General features: G+C 43.3%; 1 protein-coding gene across 1 annotated transcript in view; it reads right to left on the bottom strand.

Moving 5' to 3' along the window:
* The window catches only part of LOC122806187 (acylamino-acid-releasing enzyme-like), a 1,918,826-nt gene that overhangs the window by 1,571,835 nt on the left and 323,048 nt on the right, over positions 1-23,943 (bottom strand). Inside the window, exon 7 of the mRNA XM_044076421.1 lies at positions 2,932-3,069. Within this exon, the coding sequence (XP_043932356.1) occupies positions 2,932-3,069 (138 nt within the window). The remainder of the gene's footprint in view (positions 1-2,931; positions 3,070-23,943) is intronic.

Here is a 23,943-nt window from a genome sequence, read left to right on the forward strand (position 1 = left end):
GGTTTAAGTCTCCCACCCTTGTGGTTCTGAGGGATCTAGATTTTTTGAGGTGAAGCATATTCATCAAATCTGGGTTTGACATGACCTTATATGTCAGGCACAGGTCACCTCTGAGCAAGCGGTATGAAACTGAATAGCTGGAGTTCTTTCAGTCGGGCAGCATAAGACATATTTTTGAGACCCTTTATCCTTTTGGTGAGGAACTTTTGGGGCCTTTCAAGCTGCAGCAGGTGTCTGGTCAGATACATTCCGAGCGGGCATTGTACTCAATCATAGGTCTAATGAGTGATGAGTACAGGGGCGATGACCTCCCTTGATCTAGATGTGAATCCCTTCATGATCAGGTGGGCGATATAGAAGGTTTTCCTAACTACTTTAGCAACATGAGTGTCAAACGAAGGCTACTGTCAACTTGGGTCCCCAGATCCCTGATGACTTTTTCTTTGCTCAGTGGATTGCCACCTATATGGTAGCTAGGGGTAACCTTGTTTTTCCCGAAGGGTATGACTATGCATTTTTTGGCGTTTAACTTCAGGCCATGGCTCTGGCACCAGTTATCCGTTTCTGTGAGGCCCTTCTGGAGGATATCTGTGTCAGATGTGTTTTCGACTATGGCGCCCAGTTTGCAGTCATCTGCAAACTTTGTCAGCCATAACCCTCCTGTGTTTGCTTGTACTTCAGAAAAGTAGATGCCGAACAAGAGTGGACCCAGGACTGAGCCCTGTGGGACACCACTGTGACAGGCTTTGAGTCTGACATGGCTCCAGCAACTCTGACCCTGTGGGTTCTGTCACTTAGCCAGTTTGCAACCCATCTTGTGATGTATGGGTTTACATTCAAGCTGATGAGTTTTTCGATGATACCTGAGTGGGGTATTGTGTCGAAGGCCTTTGCCAGGTCGAGGTAGGCTGTATGGACTGCCTTTCCTCATCAATGGCCTTGGTGACTGTCTCGAAAAAGTCAACCAAGTTTAAGAGGCAGGATCTGCCTTTGACAAAGCCAAACTGGGTTGGATCCAAAGTCTGCAAGTTCCCTATGTCTTTATTTATGAGTTCCATTATGATCCTCTCCATGGCTTTGCAGATAAGGCTTGTCAAGCTAATGGGCGGTAATTTCCAGGGTCTGTGGAGGCACCGCCCTTATGAAGTGGGACCACAGTCGCCGTCGCCACTCCTTGGGTCGTATCCTGAGGTGAGGCTAAGATTAAACAGCTGTCCTAACTGTGGGTTTAATTCCTCGTTGAGTTCATGAAGCATACAGCCGGGGACACCATCCGGTCCCATGGATGCTGTGTTTTTTGCCTTAGTGAGGTCAGTTCTCACCTGGGCGTTGGAGATGTTTGGGGGGCTACAATCCTCTGGAATAGATATCTCTCCTTTTGGGGGGTGGGGGGGGAGTTTGCACTGAACCTGTCAGCCAGTATGTTAGCAATGTGTGTAAGTTCAGTAATTTTCACATCATTTTGAACTAATTCTGAGCATATCTGGGAGTTTCCTCCTAGGTTTCTAACATAGCTAAAGAAGGCCTTATGATTGTCTTTAGAGTCCTTGGCGATTTTTCTCTCAAAATTTGCCTTGGATGATTTTATGAGAGCTCTTAGTTTTTTACTTATAATGACCAAAGGTGTCTTACCTTTCAAGGATTTTGCTCTATCTTGTAGTAGCTTCCTCCTTTTGTTGTAGAGCTTGTTAGATGGTGAAGGAGGGATTTTGGAGACTATTAAACAGTGGAGGTTACCAGGTAGGTTCAATTGTACAATCGAAAGGGTGGTTATATGGTAGGTGATCCACACGTGAAGCTTTTTACATTGGTGAAAGTGAGATGAATTCAAATAAAAGAATATACCAGCATGTGTACGGTATTAATAAAAGGGATAGCAAGAGTACGCTAGCACGACATTCGTTACTCTGCAAAAATTTTATTAAGTTTCAATTTTTGATTTTTAGAAAGGACTGATAATGTACAATATGGGGTCATTACTGGAGGAATCACCTGATATACAGGGAGATGATCTGGTAAATAATGATCAAAGCATCTAAAGTACCTTGTCTTAATTACATTACATATATTAGCAGTGAATTAAAAAGGAGGGTGGATTAAATCTGAAATGCTTTTTAATATTTTATTTTTAACGTTTTTATTTGTGATATGATTTACATGTGATTTTTTTATGTATGGGATACTGCAGCTTTAAGGAATGGCTACATCACTTAATTATGTTATATCAAATTGTATTTAAGGTTTTGGTGTTTAATTTAGTATTGTTCTGCAGATGTCTTGAATATAGGTGGGATGAAAGAGCTTAACAGTTTGATATATTAGTAAATGTAATGTTTGCGCCTGCCATCTGGAGTTATTCCAACGAACCACAAATCTGTCTGTTTTGCGTTTATCTGGAATTAAGATACATTTTACTATTACAATGAATACCTTTATACCCGCTTAATTAACACAGTCACTCATTGCACTCTATTTCTTAATCACCATCTAAATGTATATATTCTACATACATAACCCATTCAACAGTATTTCCACCCATTTAGATTTAGCATGTTAATGTTCTGTTAACCTGCAATGATACATACTTGTTTCATAATATTATATCATATCATAATGTTCATTATCTAGGGTATGGTCATAAGTTTAATCATACTGTTTGCTGTACTGATGACCAAATTTATAGCTATTTATACACCTAAACATTCTCACAATGTATTTAAATCTGCTTAACACTGTGCATGGACATAACTTTTCCTCTGTGTTCAGTATTTTTGTACCATTACGGCCTAATAAATGTCCAAAGAATAGGCATTTAGTCCAGACCTCACACCTGGCTAACAAATAAATAAAAAAAAAATGGCTAAATAGAAATTCTTACTCAAAATCACTCTTCAGACAGACACCATTTTTGGCAATGGACAATTGACTGACCTGCCCAGGGGAAACATCATCAGGAACACTTTGTAATACTGAAATATTATTGCTTTCAAGGTCCAGCACACACAGAACAGGGATGCTTTTAGACACTAGGGCCTCACCCCAGTCTTCATAAAACACAAACTGGTCCCCCTGCAAAATATAACAAAGATATGTCATTGTAAGTGAGGGGAGTATATTCACAATACATTGAAGTAAAGCAATACATTATTAATACAGTACACTGTTTTGCTGTAATAATTCATCACACATGTCATGCACATTTGTAATCTTCCTATACACAGCATAATAAGTAAAATGATTGGTGAATGCCTAAAAAAATTCATCAATACACTGCACTGCCTTATGTTAAGAATAAAAGAAAATAAAACAGGTGACAATTCTGCAAACAACAGATGAAGGTGACATATTTTCATTTGTGACTTGTGTAATCATGTCTGCTAAAGGAGTTATGCTGCTAAAGAGTCAGATGGGATGAAAGGCCTGAGAGTTAAATGGTCTGTACCTCTCTAAGTGGGACAAGTCCTGTTCTTGACTCACATGAAGTCTACTGCAATTAGGGAATAAAGGATATTTAGGTATTCTGGGTTCAGACAGTAGGGAAAGGACATATGCTGTTGTGTGTTACATCAATACTTCCGCCCCATCACCACTGGAAAATAAAGCCTCCCTTACTAGTCATGTGAATGGTTGATTGACTATTGTCACATCTCCAAAACCATGCCATAGGCAGCCTCTGCCAGAACAAGGAAAACAACAAGACTTTAATGGAAAGGAATACAGTGGCACGTCTAGTGAGGTACCTGACTGGGCCTGTGCTAACTGGGGATAAGGCCACATCATGCTAATATTAAAAAGGAAAAAAAACATTTATAAATCTATTCTTCACATCACCATATGAATTGTATACAACTAATTTAAACATTACCATCACAGACAACCAATGTTGTTGCCTTCTGTATATGGTTGACCTGCCATTATCTGCAAACTCTCACACTTTTACAGCACTGAACTTTTGATCTTGGCTGTTTTTTCACACATTCTGGCACTGTACCATACAACTTCCATTTCCCTTTCATGATGGTTACAGTAGCAACAGCTTCAAGAAGACAACCATACAGCATCTGAAGTGTCTAGTCTGATTTGGTTATTAAGCTGCAGATACATCAAAATTTAGTTTCGGTTTGTCATCAGCAGGTTTTCAAATTCAGTCTCTTCTCAACTAGCAAGGAGGACCATGGCATGAATGTGGTGTTTTGCAAAAAAAAAAAAAAAAAAGTTATGTACTCACCATAACATTACACCTGTGTTGTCCATTTTCATTCTTCAACTGACGAATGGGTTCGTATCTGACCTGGATCTGGCTCGACTGCTTCTTCCAGACCCTCAGATCCAAACTCTCAAGCTCCTTCTTTTACCCACAATGCCCTAACAGCCTAACATACCTCAGATCGAGTTTGCTGCCCACAGTAGTCAATGGATAATATCTTAAGAAAACTTAGGAAGGTATAAAATAAGAAAAAGAGCTGGAGAACAAAGGACAACAGTTCCCAAAGTGATACACTTAGGTCTCTCTAGGAGTAAAGGGAAGGGGGTTAGGAGGGCAGGAGGTTGAGGAAGAAAGAAAGAAAATGGACAACATAGATGTAACATTATGGTGAGTACATAACATTTTTATCTGATGCTGTCATTTTCAATCATTCCTCAATTGATGGGACAGAGTCCCCTCCCAGACGAACCTTGGGTGGTCCTCATGGATGGATATTTCAGAGTACTGAGTAGCCAAAAGCAGCTCTGTTCCTAGAAACAAAATTCAATTTGTAATGAGCAATAAAGGTATAAGCATTAGACCAAGAAGCAGCTGCACAAATGCCATCTATGGAAACTCTTGAACAAAAGGCTGAAGATATAGCCATAGATCTCTGGGAATGAGCCCTAGCAGGCTTAGGCAAGGACAACCCTCTTTTACTATACACAAAGGACATAAAATCAGTTAACCATTTGGCCAGTGTAACTTTAGAAACTGACTGGTTCAATCAGTTAGGTGAGAAGGAGGCAAATAAACTGGTCAGTTTTACAAAAATCTTTGGTTCGATGGAGATAAAACCGAAGTTGTCTATGTGCATCCAAAAGAAGGAACATATACTCTCCCTTGTTTGAAACATTTTTAAAGTAAACCAGGAGGTTAATGACCTAGTTGATATTAAGAATCAGAGGTTACTTTAGGCAAAAAAGATGGGTTGCTCCATAAGGAAAAGTTGTCTTTGTGGAAAACCAGGAATGAAGGTTTGGAAGATAGAGCCTGGTGTTCGGATACTCTTCTAATGGATATAATACAGACTAGAAAAATGTTTTTCCAAGACAAAAAAATTAAGATCTGACCAGGGTGAAGGTTCAAAGGGGCCTTGGGTCAGAGCCTGAAGCAAAACAGCTAAATCCCAAGGAGGAGGACGATTCTTTAGTGGTCTAAGCAAAAAAAAGTTCCTTTGAGAAAGTGTCTTCTAAATTATGCAAAGCCTAAAGAAAAATTATTTTCACCTAGACGGAAATTTGAAATGGCAGCCAACTGAACCTTAACAGTAGAAAAACTAGCCTTGTCATTGAATACTGAAGCTAGAAAGTTAAGTACATCTGATATAGGAGCAGAAAAAGGGTCCAGATTCCTCTGAAGGGCCCATAACACAAATTTCTTCCATTTTGTTTTGTAAATCTTTGTAGGAGAAGCTTTATGAGAATATACCAAAATATGACGGACCAGGAAGGACAGTCTGGGCTGACTAGCAATCACCAGAACCAGAGAAACCATAATGTACGTTTGAGTCCTGCTATGTTATAGCTGTCAGGTGAGACAGGAGGTCTTGATTGGGATCCAGTATCCAGAGTGGATGTAGAAGATGAGGCCAGAAGAAGGGAAACCAAATTTCATGAGGACAAAAAGGTGTAATGAGGATAACTGTGCTATTTAATTGGTATGCTTCCTGTAGAAATTTGGGGGATGAGAGGCAACAGGGGAGGGGGGAGTATTAAAGAAGACTGGAGGGCTAATCATGGACTAGACCATCTCTCGGTGATTCCCCCATTGGAGGGATCAGGGCAAAATACCTGCTGCACTTGCTGTTGAAGGGAAAAGTGAAAAGGTCACAGTACGGCTGGCCCCATCGACAGAAAATTGTCTCTGCCACTTTGACATTGAGAGACCACTCATGAGCCATCAGAATGGACCTGCTTAGTTTGTCTGCAATCATGTTGGCTTTCCTCGGTATGTACACTGTTATGAGAAGGCAGCCAGAAGAGATTGCCCATTGCCACATTCTTAGTACTTCTTGCCATATTGGGTAAGATCTGGCTCCCCCTGTTTGTTGATATAACAAAGAGCAGACATTGTCCATCTGAATAGCAATCATCCCAGAGGGAGAACGTCGTAAAAGACCTACAATGCTAGGAGAAAGTACAGTTGTGTACACTTACCATAAATGTAGATGTTCGAGTGTATTCACTGTTGCAGTCATTACATTTGGGTTATCTGCTTGCAGTAGCCCTCAGTCAGCCTGATCAACAAAGTCTTGGGTCCTGCGTCGGTTGCTGTCCCTTCTTCCATGACATCAGGTTGTCAGGGGTATAAAACATGCAGCCGACGCCATTACATCAGTTTTTCTTGCCTCAGATGTCAGGTGCCCTCCTAATGGCAAGCAATTAAATCTATAAATACAGGGATATACCTCCAACAGAAAAGCAAATACACCAAAAAGCTTTTAGAGCATAGTAAGTGAGAGTAGAGGTATAGCCAAAGGAAGAAAAGGGGGCTGGAGGGAGGGTAATCAGGACTGCAACAGTGAATACACTCGAACATCTACATTTATGGTAAGTGTACACTACTGTACTATGTTCTTCATGTTTCACTGATGCAGTCATTACATTTGGGTAGATTCCCAAAGCTAAGGTTGGGAGGAGAAATTTAAATAAAATTAGGACCAGCTATAAGGCCCTGCAAGACTGCAGTGGCAAAACCAGCTCTGGATTTAGAGAAAACTGGCAAATGATAATGCTTGGTGAAAGTATGTAGAGAACTCCAGGTAGCAGCTTCTAAGACGTCCCTAGTAGGGACGCCCCTGAGAAGGGCTGTAGAGGTAGATGCATCCCTGGTTGAATGGGGTCTGATGTCCTGTGGGATAGGTTTTCCATGGTGCTTGTAGCAGAAATGAATGCAGTGGCATATCCATTTTGAAATGGTTTGTTTTAAAATAGCTTTCCCCTCTGTCCCTGCAGCAAATGCCATCAGTAGTTGGTCAGATTTCCTTTGAGGTTTAGTCCTGTCCAAGTAGAATCTAAGCTGTCTGTGCACATCTAAAGATTGCAGTATCCGTTCCCCTTTGTTCTGTGGGTTAGGAAAGAAGGTAGGCAAATGAATGGACTAATTAAGAGCCACACTGGATACCACCTTGGGTATGAAGGAGGGATTGGTTCTGAGGGACACCCTGTCCATATGAAAGATGATGAAAGGTTCCACTGCCATAAGGGCCTGTAATTCAGATACCCTTGCAGAAGTGATTGCCAAAAGGAAAGCTGTTTTCCAGGAAAGAAATTTTAAATCTGCAGTAGCAGCTGGTTCGAAAGGAGGAAGAGTGAGTTTCTTCAAGACATAGTTAAGATCCCAGGCTGGAGTTGGAGCTCTTCTGGGTGGCCTTAGATTTTTGGCCCCTCTGAGGAACTGCTTGAACAGTGGGTGAGAGAAGAGGGGAGGCTCTGTGCTATAATGAGCTGAAATGGCTGAGGCATGAATTTTGATGCAGGAAAAAGACAAGTCCTTATGAAGCATCTCAGTCAAGTTTTGTAGAATCTGAGGTAAATTGGGCAATGCTGCATTCATTCCTTGATATTGGTTCCAAGCACATAATCTTTTCCATTTTTCAGCTTAAGATTTTCTAGTACTAGGCCTCCTTGCCTCTAAAATTATATCCATCACTGATTTACTGAGGGATGGTAAAGGAGAGATTAGGTAATTAGCCAGGCTGCTAGATTCAGGGTTTGCAGCTGAGGGTGTAGAATCATGTTCTCCTGCTGAGACAATACGGAAGGAGTCTGAGGCAGGTGCCAAGGAGCAAAGCATGACACACTGTGCAAGAGTAGGTACCAGTGTTGGTGAGGCCAGTCTGGTGCAATTAAAATTGTCCTTGGCTTGTCCTGTTTGATCTGTAGTAGTACCTTGGAGAGCAGGGGCAGAGAAGGAAAGGCATAAACTGATAGGTTTTTCCAGATGAAGGATAGAGCATCCACTTTCCAAGCTTGCTTGTGGGGGAATCCTTGTGCAAAATTTGTCCAGTTGATGGTTCTGGGGGGAGGCAAGCAGGTCTACATCTGGGCTCCATTTGCTTATCAACATGTTGAAAATCCTTGGTTCCAGTTTCCACTCGTGTGGGTCCATGAGGTTTCTGCTTAGTCCGTCTACCAGTGTATTTAGTTTTCCAGGCAGGAATTGAGCTTATAGATTCACTTGGTAGCTCAAGGCTGTGTTCCACAATACCAGGGCTAGTCTGCAGAGGGGGTAAGAATGTGTACCCCACTGCTTGTTTATGTACCACATGACAGTGGTGTTGTTCGTCTTAACCATTAGTTGTCCTGGAAGAATGTGGTCCTTGAAGGCTGTCAGAGCATTCTGTACAGCTAACATTTCCTTTTGATTTATGTGCAGGTGCATTTGATTTGGGTTCCATTTGCCCTGAATGCACTTCCTTGTCAGGTGAGCCCACCATGCATAGTCTGATGTGTATGTTGTTAAGATTTGTTTGACAGGGGGTAATGTGAATGGTAGTCCCCTGTTTTGGTGGCAGGCCTCTGCCACCAAAGGAACTCTTGGCATAGGCAAGGTATTATAGGAATCCTTGCTTCAAGATCCTGTGAATGTTGACATCATAGGCTTTTGAGATACCACTGTAGTTTCCTCGTATGCAGCCTTGCATATGATATAAAAAGAATGCATGGGGCCATGAACCCCAAGGCTTGCAGTATTTGCCTTGCAGATAGCTGGGTTTTGTGGCCACTTGTTTGAAGTAAGTTGTCAAATGTATCAGTTTCTCTGGCATGAGGAAAGTCATCTGGGAATTTGTATTCAAGCTTGCTCCCAGGAATATAATTGTTGACAGGGTACCACTTGGGATTTCTTTTCTTTTATGGTGAACCTCAAACAAGTCAGTACCCTTTGAACAAAGGCCAGATGATTGAAAAGAATGTCTGCTTTCTGCCTGAATTAGACAATCGTCCAGGTAGGGGTATATTTGAATATTATTTTGCCTGCAAAATGCAATGACTGGAGCTAGGCACTTTGTGAATACCCTGGGCACAGTAGATAAGCCAAAGGGCAGTGCAGAGAATTGATAGTGCATGTAGCCTGCTTTGAAGCGTAGGTATCTTCTGAAAGACTCCCCGATAGGGATGTGCAGGTATGCTTCTTTTAAGTCTAGTGTTGCCAACCATGCATCCTTGCCTAGCATAGGAAGCAGCTGGTGAAGAGTCAGCATTTTGAATTTTGGAATCACCAGAAAGGTGTTTCGAATAGAAAGGTCCAGGATAGGACGCCATGTATTGCCTTTTCTGAGTACCAGGAAAAGTCCCGAACAGAAACCTTGTCCCTTTTTCTCTTCTGGTACCAACTGAATAGCCTCCATGTTTAAGAAAGAGAGTACCTGATTTTGGGCCTCTGCCCACTGATTTGGGGGTAGATCTGACCACCCACTTGGTGTTGGTAACGTGTGGAAATGAAATCTGTATCCTTGGGACACTATATTTAAAACTCATTTGTCCTGGGTAATGAGTTCCCAGTTTCTGGCCTGCAGACCAATCTTTCCGCCTAAAGGGGCATTCAGTTGGGAAGTGCTTGGAAGTCTTAAAAGCAAGTCATTGAGACGGTTTTCCATAAGGGGAGTCTTACTGCTCCCAGGTTTGGGTGCAGAAACCCCCCACTGCCTAGTCTTGTGTGTCCCTTGGGACTGAAACCTGGGGTTTCTGCTGTGTCTGGGTTTGGCTTGAGAAGACCTGGAGGGGGCTGGAAAGGACCAATTTTTAGAGGGCCAGTGCCTACTAAATTTAGGAGACTGAACTTGTAAGAAATCTTCAACAGCCTGCATAGATTTAGCTTTATCTTCCATCTTTTTAAGAACTTCCTCAGCCTTGTTGCCAAACAGGCAGTCCTGATTTAAGGGAGCATCCAACAATTTAGCTTTAACATGGTCAGACAAAGATTGCTCCTTAAGCCAAGCATGCCTTCTGAGCACAGACCCAGTAACAGCAGCCTGCAAGAGTCCTCTAATGAATCAAATCCACATTGCAAAGTATGTTTTTCAACCTGTTCAGCAGAATGCATTTAATCCTGTAATTCTTTATTTTCAGCGCAGTCAGGAATTAACATCATTTTCTGTTTAAGCAATCCAATAACATGCTGTTGATACTTTAACATATGAAACTGGCAGTTTAAAGCCCTAATGGCCAAGGTTGCAGAAGTGTAAACTTTCTTACCCCATCTATCCAGCGCCCTGGAGTCTCTATCTGAGGGGGTAGGATTTTTAGCAGTAGAAGCCTTAATGCCTTTGTGTCCCCTGTGAAATAGTCTCTGGATCCGCAATAGGATTTTTAGAAAGGAACTTGTGAGAATCAGGAAACCTGTAATATCTGTCAGGTTTCCTGGGAGCAGGAGGCAAAGAATCAGGGGCCAAACTAGATTCTGAGAAAGTATCATCAACAATATCTAGTACAGGAGGTGTAGCTAAAGGTCTATGCTGAGGTAGGAGTAAGAAATCCCTAAGCCTCTTTTTTGAATCAGAAAAATCCTGGCTTTCCCAGTGGAAATGCTCCCTTAGAATATGTAAGGTTTCACCAAAAGAAAAATCCTCTGGAGGGGAAGCAGAGGGAATACAGTCCTCTGCATCAGAATCCTCATAAGTAGATAAGGGCAAATCCAGATCATCAGAAGAATCAGAAAAATCAGAATCCTGGTCAGAAGATTCATAAACAATTTCAGTCCTAGGTCTCTTGGGGGGGGGGTGGCTTCCCCTGATTAGAGTTATAAGATCTTCAGCCATTCTTATCATTTGTTTTTTAGGCATAGAGGCCTGAGCATGCGGCCTGGGCATTGGTTTCTTAGGCATGAAGATTTTGGCCTAAATGAAAAGGAGGCATCAGTTTAATATGCAAGTCCTTAGGCCTGAATAGACCCTCAGAAGCCAGTGCCTGCACAGCGGCTCCAGACCCATAAAAGGTAGAGCCATCTGCAGGTTCCACAGTTGAAGCATCTTGTGGCATACCGGACTCCGAATGGGTCTCAGTAGAGGCCTGCGAGTCAGAAGTAGCGGGTATCAGGGGCTGCGAAAGTGCCTCACTGAGTACCGGCGAACTGGCGACTGGCTTAGGAGAAACGTTGTTGGCAGCTTTGGACCTCGGTGGCCTGTCTCTGTGTTTATCTTTGTGTTTTTTTGGAATCCCGGTAGTCGGAAGGCTAATGATGACATTTCTGGATAATTAAACAGAGAACCGAAATATTTAGAAGCGAAAATATATACCGACGACAGATAGTGCGCTGTTTAAATAAAGCACAAAACCGACAGCAAGGCACGTTGTGGTCAGGGCCTAGGCAAGGAATACAGTACGAATGAAAATCTTTGTGAGGTATTTGTTTTCCACAAGTAATGCAATTATTAACTTTTAGTGACATCAGTAAGGAGCAAGAAAAAGTTTCCTCAACGGGGTACTTAGCTTTAGTTGAAGACTTTGGTTCTGAAACTTGAAAATGAAAATTTCAGGAGTCGGCCGACCGGCACTTGCAAACTGCTTCTGCTTCGGGCATAGCACGGCAAGAAAGACTGGTGTAATGGCATCAGCTGTATGTTTTATACTCCTGACGACCTGATGTCATGGAAGAAGGGACAGCAACCAATGCAGGACCCAAGACTTTGTTAATCAGGCCAACTGAGGGCTACTGCAAGCAGATAACCCAAATGAAATGACTGCAGCAGTGAAACACGAAAAACATCTACTCATTTCCAGAACACTGATGTGCATCCTGGCCTCTTCTGGGGACCACATACTTTGGACTGTTCTTCCCAAATAGTTCGCCCCTACCCCAGTTAGGAGATGTCCATGGTCACTTTAGGGGAAGAACAAAAGGATGAACTTGAGAAACTTTGTCTGAGTGAAGCAACAAAAGGAGATATTCTTTACAAGTTTGAGTGATCTTGACAGGGGCAGATAAAGGCTGCTGAAGAATGGACCACTGTTATCGATATAGTCCACTGCAGAATCTGCATATGAAACCTTGCTGAAGGAACTAGGGTGATAGGTGCTGGCATGGACCCCAAGGCTTGTAAGATTAGACATAATGGCAGAGATGTGTTACTTTAGTGACCTGGGATCTGAGTGTCTGAATTCTTGTAGGTGGAAGAGAGGCTATATGTGTGACCATGTTTAAAAGAGCACCGATAAACTTGAGACTCTGCATGGGTGTGAGTTGAGACTTGTTGTAATTGATTGTGATGCCTAAATGAAGACACAACTGGCGCAAGTAGTCCTTTTCCCGTATAAGTAGATACATGGGTGGGGTAGTTAGAAGCCAGTCGTCTAGGTACAGAAACACTCTGAATACTAGCAATCTCATAGGTTCATAGGTTGGTACTAGGCTATCAGCCCTAGGGCCTATACAAGCCTAGCCATAACAATTCCCTGTCTATTTCTTCCCACAGTATTTACTTCCCTGGACCACTGTCTAGCAGGGTGACTGACGTGATCCCCTGTATGAATTTCCTATCTCCCATCCAATCATCAAGGTTCCTTTTGAAGAGGGCCAAAGAGGTGCTCTGCTTGACATGTATGGACAGTCTATTCCAGAGTCTGGGGAGTCTCTGGGTCAGGAACCTATCCCTCCAGCATGTTTTGTTCATTGTGATGACAAGGTTTAGATCGCTGGAGCGTGTGTCTCTTCAGGTAAGCTGCTACCACTGCCATTCATTTGGTGAACACTATGGAGGCTGAGGTGACGCCAAAGGGCAGTGCTTTGAACTGGTAATGACTGGCTCCCAGCCAAAAGTGCAGATGTCTCCTGGAGCGCCTGTTCACCTTGATGAGATAGTACGTATCCTGAAGATCCACTAAGCACATCCAATCATTTTTTCACTGTAGAGGCAAAATGGAATGAACCATAACCATCCAGAACCTTGTATATTCCATATACTTGTTTAATCTGCTGAGATCCAGGATGGGTCTCAAGTCCCATCTTCTTTGGCACTAAGAAAAATGTTGAAGTAAGTTCCAGATCCAATCTGGTCTGCGGGGACCTCCTGGATGACTCTTTTTCTGAGCAGCTTTTCTATTTCCAATACTGCCATCTCTCTCTCTGACTGAGTGGAACATCAATGATTCTTTTCATACTTGCAGGGAGCATTTGGGAAAATGTTATGATATACCCTCTAGGTATAATTCTCTGCACCCAAGAATCTTTTGTGATGGATGCACAGACTTTTCGGTGCAGAACCAAATGCCTCCCAACTGCATCCAGAGGGCAACAGTCGGGCTGCTTTCAACAGTGGTGGTAGGGTTTGCCTGAGAAGGAATCCCGGAAACACTGGTTGTATGGGACACTTCTACCTCTGGGACAGCATCTTCCATTTATCAAAGTAAAAAATAAAAAGGACTCCCTGTGTTAACCCTGAAGAAAGAATAGTTGTGTAAGATCTTACCATAATGACAGATGTCCTTCTCTTCACTGTTGCAGTATTCATTACATGAGGGAGTCCCTTGCCGTAGGTGACCCAACGTCGGCCTGTAGACAAAAGACTTTTAGTACTGTAGGGTGAGTGGTAAGTCACATGTAGGCTGTGATCGGACTTCGGCCATAATAGTGACATATACACGCACCATCCTCAGAACTGACTGCCCCAGGAAGAATGCCATCCTAAGGATGTAGGGTAAGAATCATCAAAGAAGAAGCAAGGCCAGGTGGAAGGAGGGAGGAATAGGAATACTGCAACAGTGAAGAGAAGGACATCTCTCGTTATTGTAAGATCTTACACAACTATTCTATGTCCTTCTATTCATCTGTTGCAGTATTCATTCCATGAGGGAGAATACCAAAGTTCATGAAGTAAGGGAGGAAGGTGCGGCAGAGGAGCTTTCCAGGAACCCATGCAGTATGGTTCTGGCAAACTCTGCTCTAGATTTAGATATTCCATCTAATTTGTAGTGTTTGGTGAAGGTATGGACTGAGGCCCATGTAGCTGTCTTCAAGAATTGAATTAGTATCCAATCCCTTCAAAAAGGCCCCAGATGCGGCAACAGCCCTGGTGGAGTGAGCCCTAACAGAGGAAGGGAGAGTCTTACCATGGTGAGTGTAGCAAAAGGTAATTGTCTTGGAAATCCAGGGGGAAATAGTCTGCTTGGACACAGCCCATCCCAGGGCCCTGGAGTGGTGAGAAACAAAAAGCTGATCTGACTTTCTTTGATTTTGTCTAAATAAAATCTAAGTTGTCTGTGGACATCTAAAGTTTGGAGCACCTTCTCACTAGGGTTCTGAGGGGTGGTAGGTAAGTGGATGGACTGATTCAAAGACGGGTCATTGACTACTTTAGGCATGAATGAGGGGTTTATGTGCAGGGATATCCTGTCCTTGTGGAAGACCAGAAAGGGTGGAGATATCATAAGGGCCTGTAGCTCAGACACATGTCTGACTGAAGTTAAGGCTAGCAGTAACACATTTTTTCAGAAGTACTTTGGAGAACCTGAAGAAGCTGGCTCGAAAGGTGGGAGAGTCAGCTTTTCCAAAATAAAGTTAAGGTCCCAGGGAGGTGGAATAGGTTTCCTGGGAGGTCTAATGTGTAGGATGACTTTAAGAAATTATTTGGCCTCAAATCTGCTAGCTAAGGGGGAAGATAGAGGCAGACAGGCAGATATGGTTGACATATGGGCTTTCACTGAACAGTAAGCCAAGCCAGAGCTGAGCAATTTACACAAGTAAGATAAAACTAGGAGAATTTCCACTGTCAGTGGGGCCTGGATGCGTTTCAGACACCAGATTGAAAATGTCTTCCATTTGATGAAATAAGATTTTCTGGTATTAGGTTTCCTGGCCTCCTGCAGGACCGTATGCACGTCCTCAAAGAATAGGTGTCTGAAAGGAATGAGTACCCTATCACCCATTGGGTCAAATGGAGACTCTACAAGTAGGGATGGATGAGGGTCCCTTTGTCTTGGGTAAGAAGGTCCACTCTGTGAGATAACTTGTGGTGATTGCCCTTGGCTAAATGCAGGAGGAGAGGGAACTAGTGCTATCTTGGCCAGAAGAGAGTCACCAGCATGATTTTTGGTCTGTCCTGCTGAATTGTGGACAGGACATTTGGAATGAGGGAAAGGGGAGGAAATGCACATAGAAACATTCCCTTCCAAGAGAAAGAAAGAGCGTCCACTTTCCAGAACAGAGGATGAGGCTCTCTGGCACAAAACTGTGGAAATTGTCTGTTCATGGGGGAGGCAAACAAGTCTGTTTGAGGAATACCCCATTGGTGGACAATGCCCAGAAACACATACCTTTGAAGCATCCATTCATGGGATCGTGTTTGGGACCTGCTCAGGTAAGCTGCCACACAAAATTCTGTGAAGATGGGATGTATACTGCCTGAAGGTTTACCTGGAATTCTACTGCCAGTTCCCAAGCCTGAAGAGCTAGCCTGCATAATAGATAGGATTTACTCCCCACCCGTTCACATACCAGAGGACTGTCATATTTTCTGTGAACAGCTCTAGAGATCCTGGTTCAAAGAGGAGATGGAAGGTCTGCATGGCCAATAGCAGTGCCCTTATCTCCCTTACATTGATGTGTTCCTTCAGCTGAGAGGGAGACCAGACCCCTTGTGCGTTCAGGTGCTTGAAGGTTCCTCCCCAGCCTATGTTGGAGGCATCTGTGAGGATCTCTTGACATAGAGCAAGACAGTGCAAGGAGGGTCCTGGGCTGAGTGACACGATGTCTCCACCACTGAAGTTCTCTCTTCAGACAGGGGATGAGAGGAGTGGAGAATTCTAGGGGTGCTAGTGTTGCATCCAAACTGACTTTAGGAGCATGGGAATGGTGGATGCCATGAAACCCAAGACCTCAAGGAACTCTCTGGATATAATATGGTAAACCAGCAGAAGATTTTTGAAGTAATGTGTGAGGTCCTGTACCTTTTGTGGGGGTAGAGAGACCTTCATAAGATCTGTTTGTATCCTGCACCCCAAGAAAATCTGATCCTGTGAACGGGTGAAAACTGATTTCTTTAAGTTTATAGTGAACCCAGACTTTGTAGAAGATCGATGGTAAGGGCGATATTTCAGTCCAACTCCTCTGTGGAGGTAGCTAAAAGGAGGAGGTCATCTGGATAAGGAAAAATTTGTATGCCTTGAAGTCTGCAGTGGGTAATCACAGAACCTAGGCATTTGTTGAATGAAGGCCCTTGGTGCAGCAGAAAGTCTAAAGGCCACGGCACAGAACTAAAAATGCCATGATGATACAGAGAAGCGTAAAAACGTCCAGTTGTTGGAAAGGATGGGGATGTGCAGATATGCATCTTTGACATCCAGGGTAATCATGACGGCTTGAAGCAGCATAAATGGAAGCAAAGTCTGGATGGTAAGCATGAGGAAATTGGGTACCCTTAGAAAGGTACTGAGATAGGATAGGTCGAGGATGGGTCTTCAGGGACCTTCCTTCCCGAGTACCAGGAACAACCTGGAATAAAGTCCTCTTCCTATTTGGTTTTTGGAAACACTCTGGATGGTCCCTTGGTTCATTAATTCTAACAGAACCTCTGGGAAAAAAGTTGTTGCTCCCTGGGAGGTTGAGTGATGCCCCTGAAGGAGGGTAGGTGATCCCATACCATAAAGTACCCTTTTTGAACAATGGAGAGGACCCAGGAGTCTTAGGTTATGCTTTCCCAGGCTGGGAAGGACAGGTGAAGATGCTGGGAAAGTGGGATGTGGGGGGGGGGCGTCAGAGAGGATGGTTTGTCTGGAAAGGCCCATTTTAGTGGTGGAGTTGCTGGAGGGGCCCTAGGCTGCTGTGGTCTCCTGTCACTCTTTTTTGTTCTGGGTTGTGGGTGACGTGAATGCCTATGCACAAACACAAGTTTTGCAGGATAATTTCTTTGGAACTTGAGTACTGCGGAAACAAAAATGTGTTTCAGTCTTGCATTTCCTTAGTCTTTTCCTGCAATGATTTGAACAAGTTAGCAGCTGCAGGGCCAAAGAAAGAACAGCTCCCTAATGGAGCATCCATAAGTTTGGCTTTTATATCTTCAGGTAAGGGCTGGAGTCATAACCAAGAGAATCTTCTTAATATTGATCTAGAGGCAGCTGCTCTGGCAGAAGCTTCTGCTGCATCATAGCTGCATTTTACGGAGTGACGTGCTAGTTCGGAAGATGCACCAAGCAAGGAAGTAGCCAAAGTTTTATTTTCTGAGTCAGGTAAGTCTGCAATTACCTGTAAAAGTTGGGACATAAGCTCTAAAGCAAATTGGTCATGTGAGTTTAGTTATTTAAGGCCCTAAATGATAGAGTTGCAGAAGTGTTCACTTTTTTGCCTAATCTATCCAGGATCCTGCTATCCTTATCTGATGAGAGGAGGGTAGTGGAGGGCAACTCTGGATGGCTTGTCAGAAGCCACAGAAATAACAGAAGGGTCCACAGAAAGGCATCTCAAGAGGAACTTGCAGTCCTCTGAGATTGTATTGAAGTGGTCTGGCTTCTTGGGGGCAGGTGGCTTGTAATCTGGTGCCTGTGAAGCTGAGGCAAAAGCATTGAGAAAGGCAGGCAAGACAGAAGGAATAGCAGATGGACTAGGTGATTCCACCTGTAGTAGCTCATAGTATCTTTTTTGTACTTCAGATACTTGGACGCTATCCTATTTAAAATGGTCTCTCATTTTAGCTAGAGTTTCTCCAAAGGAAAGGTCTTCCATAGGTGAATCTGTTACACTGGAGTCCTCTTCTGGGGAGGCATAATCCAGGGGGGAAGAGATCTGTGAAGAGTAGGCCAGAGATTCCTCCCCTGAAGATGCCTCTTCCTCTGAAGAATGCTCTTACCTTGTCCTTTTAAGTGGAGAGACAGCACTGGGAGATGGAGGTGTAAAACATGCAGGAGGCCTAAAGGGACATAAGGGCATTGAAAACGCCTTGACTGAATTGTTGCCAGTCACTAACAGGTTCTTTTGGTGGGAACAAATGGTCTTCTGTTTATTTTTTACATGCAAGTCTATCATATTTAGGGTAGGAGGCCCTGGCATAGGCCTATTTTCTATCAGATCAGATTCCATCTCTCCTCTAACAAGGATTTGAGGAATCCCCTTAGGGCCTTCCATTATCATGGGCAGTTGTTCCCCTTAGACATCCGACATGGATGCCTGCTTGGCCTCTGAGGACATGCTTATGCTCGAATCCAAGGTGGCTTGGACGTCAGGCTCAGCCTGTGGATCTGAACCAGATGTGTTTCTGGGCTCTCATCCACCTTAAGAGAGACATCGGTATCCAGAGGCACAGCAGAAGGTTCAGGCCTTTGCTTTTTGGCATTCCATTTCAAAACTGACTCACCCTCAGGCCCCAAAGATCCTTCCATAGCATTTTTTAAGCACGGATTCTCTAGGTAGATAGCTAAAGAGGACAATCTACTCCTTAAGGTTTCTGGCACAAACATTTGACAAACAGAGCTTTTTTTGTGGTTGTGGTTTGGGCCCAAGCAGAACAAGCACTGGAGATGTCTATACTTGTATAGAATTTGTCTTCCACATTAGCACTTGCCCCTCTCGGATGACATGAAAACTAACCAAAGACAGTAGCAAAATAGTCAAGAATTCTCCAATGGGGCACTTATCTAAAATTTGAAGAATTGTAAATGAATCGGAGTCAGACCATATATTGGAATCTGGCATTTGGATCTGGTGGCACAGAAGTTCTGTGGATGGTGCCTGCATACGTCATTTTTATGGCTGATGTCTGATCGCAGCCTACGTGCAACATACCACACACTCTACAGTAGTAAAAGTCTTTTGTATACTGGCCAATGTCAGGTCACCTACGGTGGGGAACTCCCTCATGTAATGAATACTGCAACAGATGAATAGAAGGACATACACTCATAGCTCGAGAGCGAGAGGATCCGCGTCTGTACTGGTATGGTGGCAAATGAGATCTGAGGTATGTTAGGCTGGTACGGCATTATGGGTAAAGGAAGGAGCTTAAAAGTTAGGATTTGAGTATCTGGAAGAAGTGGCCAAGTCAGATTGTAGTCGGATCTGAACCCATCATTTGAGAAATTAATGAAAACAACAATATCAGACCTGAAGATAAACATTCTAACCCCAGAGAAACATCACAACTGTTTTCTTAAAGTTTATCTTCCATATCTCAAGAGACACTTACTACCTCAAGTCTTGTAACAGTTTTCAACCTGTAAGACACCACAGAAGTAGTAATAGTGAGTACAGTTTGTAAGGTAACCAAATTATAATCATCAGTCCGGCAATACTGTGGGGGCAGGAAAACAATTTTCTATTCCACCAAAACTTTATTTTCTAAAACACAAAATGTGGAAGTTATCTAATATATTCCACAGTAACACGCAGCTGTCTTAGTGACAGACTAAGACTTTTTATATTTGAACTTAGAAATGATTTTATCAGGTTTGTAAATTTACATTACCTTGAAGTGAGACTGCAGTAGGTCACTACATTTAAAACATGATTAATAATTCAAGAGTGCTTCTCCAGGCTGCTTTCATTTCCTGTTCATTCTTAATTTTCAGTGTAGACATTTACATTGCTGCTTTTAAAAAAGTTTGTATTTTATAACATGTTGCTACATGCTGTTTTTAATCAACTACCTACCTACCCTATTCTCACTGCACTAATAAATACTTACCCTGTTCTCATCGCCCACCCCTTAAAAAGCTCTCAAACACTTCCAAACACCATGGAGTCATGGCATACTTTAGACTCTTGTTTTTTAACCAGTCTATTAGCACGTTTTTTGAGGCAGTGTAGAAAATATCTCATGTTCACATACAACCTGCTGCTTCTTTCATACCAACTCCACCTATAAGATATGCAATTACTTATTTAAACTGAAATCAATTCTCTCCCTTCCACTTAGTGTCACAGCGGCATACAATATCACTCCTATATATACTGTGGAAAATGCAAAGAAATCCTTGCCTAAGCCTCCTAGGCCTTCCAGGCACTTTCCTAGCATAACTTAACTATTTAGGGATAATAATAATAAGGTCACCCACACACTGTTGTCCAGATACACTGCTACTAGGAGATACAAATGCAATCCTGCACCACTAAGGTCCTATGAGCTGGTAGTACAGCCTAGTAAAGTCTTCTTTAATGGTGATTCTATTAAAAGACACACAGACACAGCACTCACTAGGCTACACAAGTATAGGGTAATAGCTCTTACTCTGATGCTAGAATTAGGGATCTTTCTTGGCTCCTTATAACCTTCACTGCATCACACGATTAAAACTCGCACTTGCAGATGTGGGAATTAACAGTCATAAGCATTCCAGTCCGAGGAAGATGCAGATAGACTGTTGAGGTTTCCACTCACGTCTCCTCGGAAGGTATGTCCCTAGTATTGAGCAATACCTTTGCTTTGACTGATGTCTGAATTGAAGGAAAAAATAATTGGTTTTATTGATTGGCTATTAAACTGCTGTCATTCCAGGAGGATTTAGTGAGTGTCTATGTGAGATAAAATGGTCAACAGGCCTCCTGCTTTGCCAAGACTGGTCTGCATGTCTCAGTCAGTAGCTTCCTCACACTGACAGATATATGTTGTTGATCCTAACGTGACCTTTTAGGCAAAATTCATCTCATGGACATTCCCACATAGAACATTACAAAAATACTACTCTATGCTAAAAGCCTAAACAATAACATGTCTGTTCTTGAGGCCTTCCTTACCCTTGCAGTTACCCACAATGATGTAGTTATTCCAGATCAGGTCCTGTTGGTACTTCCAGAACTAAGGATACAGAGCCAAGGATCACAACAATATTACTAGTTATCAACGGAGACATGCCAGTCTCACTTATCACACCCTTCTCCAGCACCTCTTCAAACACAGTCTTTCTGTGGGTCACATCTATGATGTCTAGAGAATGGCAGTTGTGATGCCACTGACCCTGCGAATTACAGACCCATTAAACCATAATAAGAAGTTATGTACCTACCATAACGTTCCATGTTAGTTGTCTTCATCTTGCCTTCTTTCTTGCTGGATGGGTTTGGAGCCGATCCTCAGCTCCAACTCGGCCTTTTTCTAAAGCTCAAAAGCTATTTACCGGCTCGAGGCCTCCCCTTATCCCACAATGCTACGCGTCAGATATCCAGATCTCATTTGGAAAGCTACCACCATGGAAAAAACACACTAGTTCCCACCAAAGGTTTACCTACAGTGCTACAAACAGAGGAGGACATAACCTAAAAACAAGGTCAACCGTAGGAAGAAGGCCTCAAAAGGGATTCTTCTCGGTCCTAACCAGGCTAGGGGGATGGAGGGTGGGATGCAAGAAAGAAGGCGAGATGAAGACAACTAACATGGAACGTTATGGTAGGTACATAACTTCTTAATGTTAAGTTGTCTATCTCGCCTTCATTCTTGCTGGATGGGACAGCGTCCCTAGCACCTTAGCCCTGGGTGGCTCATCGAAACAGACTCTTGAGCACAGTGGAACCAAAATCAGCTCGACTCCTGAAGGCCATATCCAACTTGTAATGCGAAATGAAGGTATGAGGAGTGGCTCATGTTGCTACAGCACAAATAGATTCCATTGGAAGTCTAGCCTGAAAAGCTACCGACGTAGCCAATGCTCTGGTGGAATGAGCTTTTGGTTTTGAAGGAAGTTCTTTATGTCTCAGTTGGTAGATCAAGGTAATAATAGAGGCCAGCCACCTGGACAAGGTTACCTTAGAAACTGGCAGGCCCTACTTCCCCTCAGCATAGGACAGGAAGAATTGATCTGATTTTCTTGACTGTTTGGTCCTATCCAAATAAAAACGTAACTGCCTGTGAATGTCCAAATAGTGTAACTTTTGTTCAGCTCTGTTTGAATAATTAGGAAAAAAGACAGAAAGATCAATAGCCTGATTGAGATTTGTCTCTGAGGGTATTTTGGGCAAAAAGGTAGGATTAGTCCTGAGTGAAACTCTATCTTTGTGAAAAATAAGATATGGAGGGCGAACACAAAGGGCTTGAAGTTCCGATACTCATCTGGCCGAGGTGATAGCTACTAAGAAGAGAGTCTTCCAGGAGAGTAACTTTAAGGAACAAGAAGCTGCAGGTTCAAAAGGAGGGAGAATCAATGAAGTTAATATCAAGTTCAAATCTCACGGAGGGGGCGATGTTTAACCGGGGGTCTAAGTAACATAGTCCCTTTAAGAAAAGCCTTACAAAGTTTGTGGGACATGATACTGGACTCTGATAGGCTAACGTGAAAATTTGCGATAGCAGCCAATTGGACCCTAATGGTGGCAGCTGAGGAACCTGCTCAAAAAAGTTCCACCAAAAAATCTAAAACATTATGGACAGGGGCTGTAAAGGGGTTTATCTTCCTAGCCTCTGCCCAGAAAGAAAAACATTTCCACTTACTAGCATACGTCTTTCTAGTAGAAGTTTTGTGCGAAGAAAGTATGATTTTGCGCACTGGCTGAGAAACATGTGGAAGCCTGGCTAAGGTTGGAAGTGAAGCAACCAAGCTGTGAGGTTGAGAGAGTGAAGGGATTGGTGCAGCCCGCCCGACTGATGGATCAAGAGGTCTGGCACTGGGTTCAGAATCCAGGGCTGCTCCAGCAGGTGACGATGCAGGAATGGGAGCCAAATTTGTCGAGGCCAGTAAGGAGCAATGAGGATCTTCCTGGATCCCAAAGCGGTCGCTTTCTGAATCAGTTTTGGAATTAAGGGAAAAGGAGGGAATGCATAGCGCAGACCTCGGGGCCAATCGTGAACTAGAGCATCTCTGGGGTATGGCCTGGGAGGGGGAAGAGAGTGAAGAAGTCGCTCCACTTGCTGTTGAGAGGGGTTGCAAAAAGGTCGCAGCAAGGTTGACCCCGTCTGCGGAAAATTTTGTCCGCTACTAACTAATTGAGAGACCACTCGTGAGGCATAAGGATTGCTCTTCTTAGCCTGTCCGCTATGACGTTGGACTTCCCGGGGATGTGCGTTGCTATCAGAAACCGTTGAGAGGAGATCGCCCACTGCCAGAATCTGAGTGCTTCTCGACATAAGGGATGGGACCTGGTTCCGCCCTGCTTGTTGATGTACCACACTACCGACATATTGTCCGTCTGAACTGCAATAGTCCCGGTAGGTAGAGAGTCCTGAAGAGCTTGCAACGCTAAAAGTACCGCTCTCATCTCCAATACGTTTATGTGCAGATGGTACTCTAGGGGTTGCCAAGTGCCCTGGACAGTCTTGCCCTGAAAATGCCCCCCCCCCCCCACCTGATCAGGGAGGCATCCGTTGTCACCGTGGCAACTGAAGGAGGAAGTACAAATGGTCTGCCCTGAAAAACTTGAGGGGAGACCATCCACCAAGAAAGTTGGCCTTTGCATGATTGGGTGATTATTATGTTGTGAGACATCGGAAGCTGTTGAAAAGTCCATTGGGTAAAAAGCATCCATTGAAGAATCCACATGTGAAAACGAGCCAGGGAAAGTAATGTGATTGCTGCTACCATGAGACCCAAGGTTTTCAGTACAAATCTGGCCTGGATTCTCTTGCATTGTAGTAATGTTTGAACATGTCGGCGAATGTCTAATACTCTTTCTAATGGAAGTTTTGCCGACAGTTCTTTTGTATTTAACATGGCGCCTATGTAGGTTATAGATTGACAAGGTGACAACGCAGACTTTTCGAAGTTTATGGAGATACCTAGCTCTGAGCAAGTTTGGATGGTATAATCCCTGGCTCAGATTAGCTGATGCCTGGTGGAAGCAGTTAG

Source organism: Protopterus annectens, chromosome 7.part0, assembly GCF_019279795.1.
Source record: "Protopterus annectens isolate FY-2018-M chromosome 7.part0, PAN1.0, whole genome shotgun sequence".
In the NCBI taxonomy this organism is placed as follows: Eukaryota; Metazoa; Chordata; order Ceratodontiformes; family Protopteridae; genus Protopterus; species Protopterus annectens.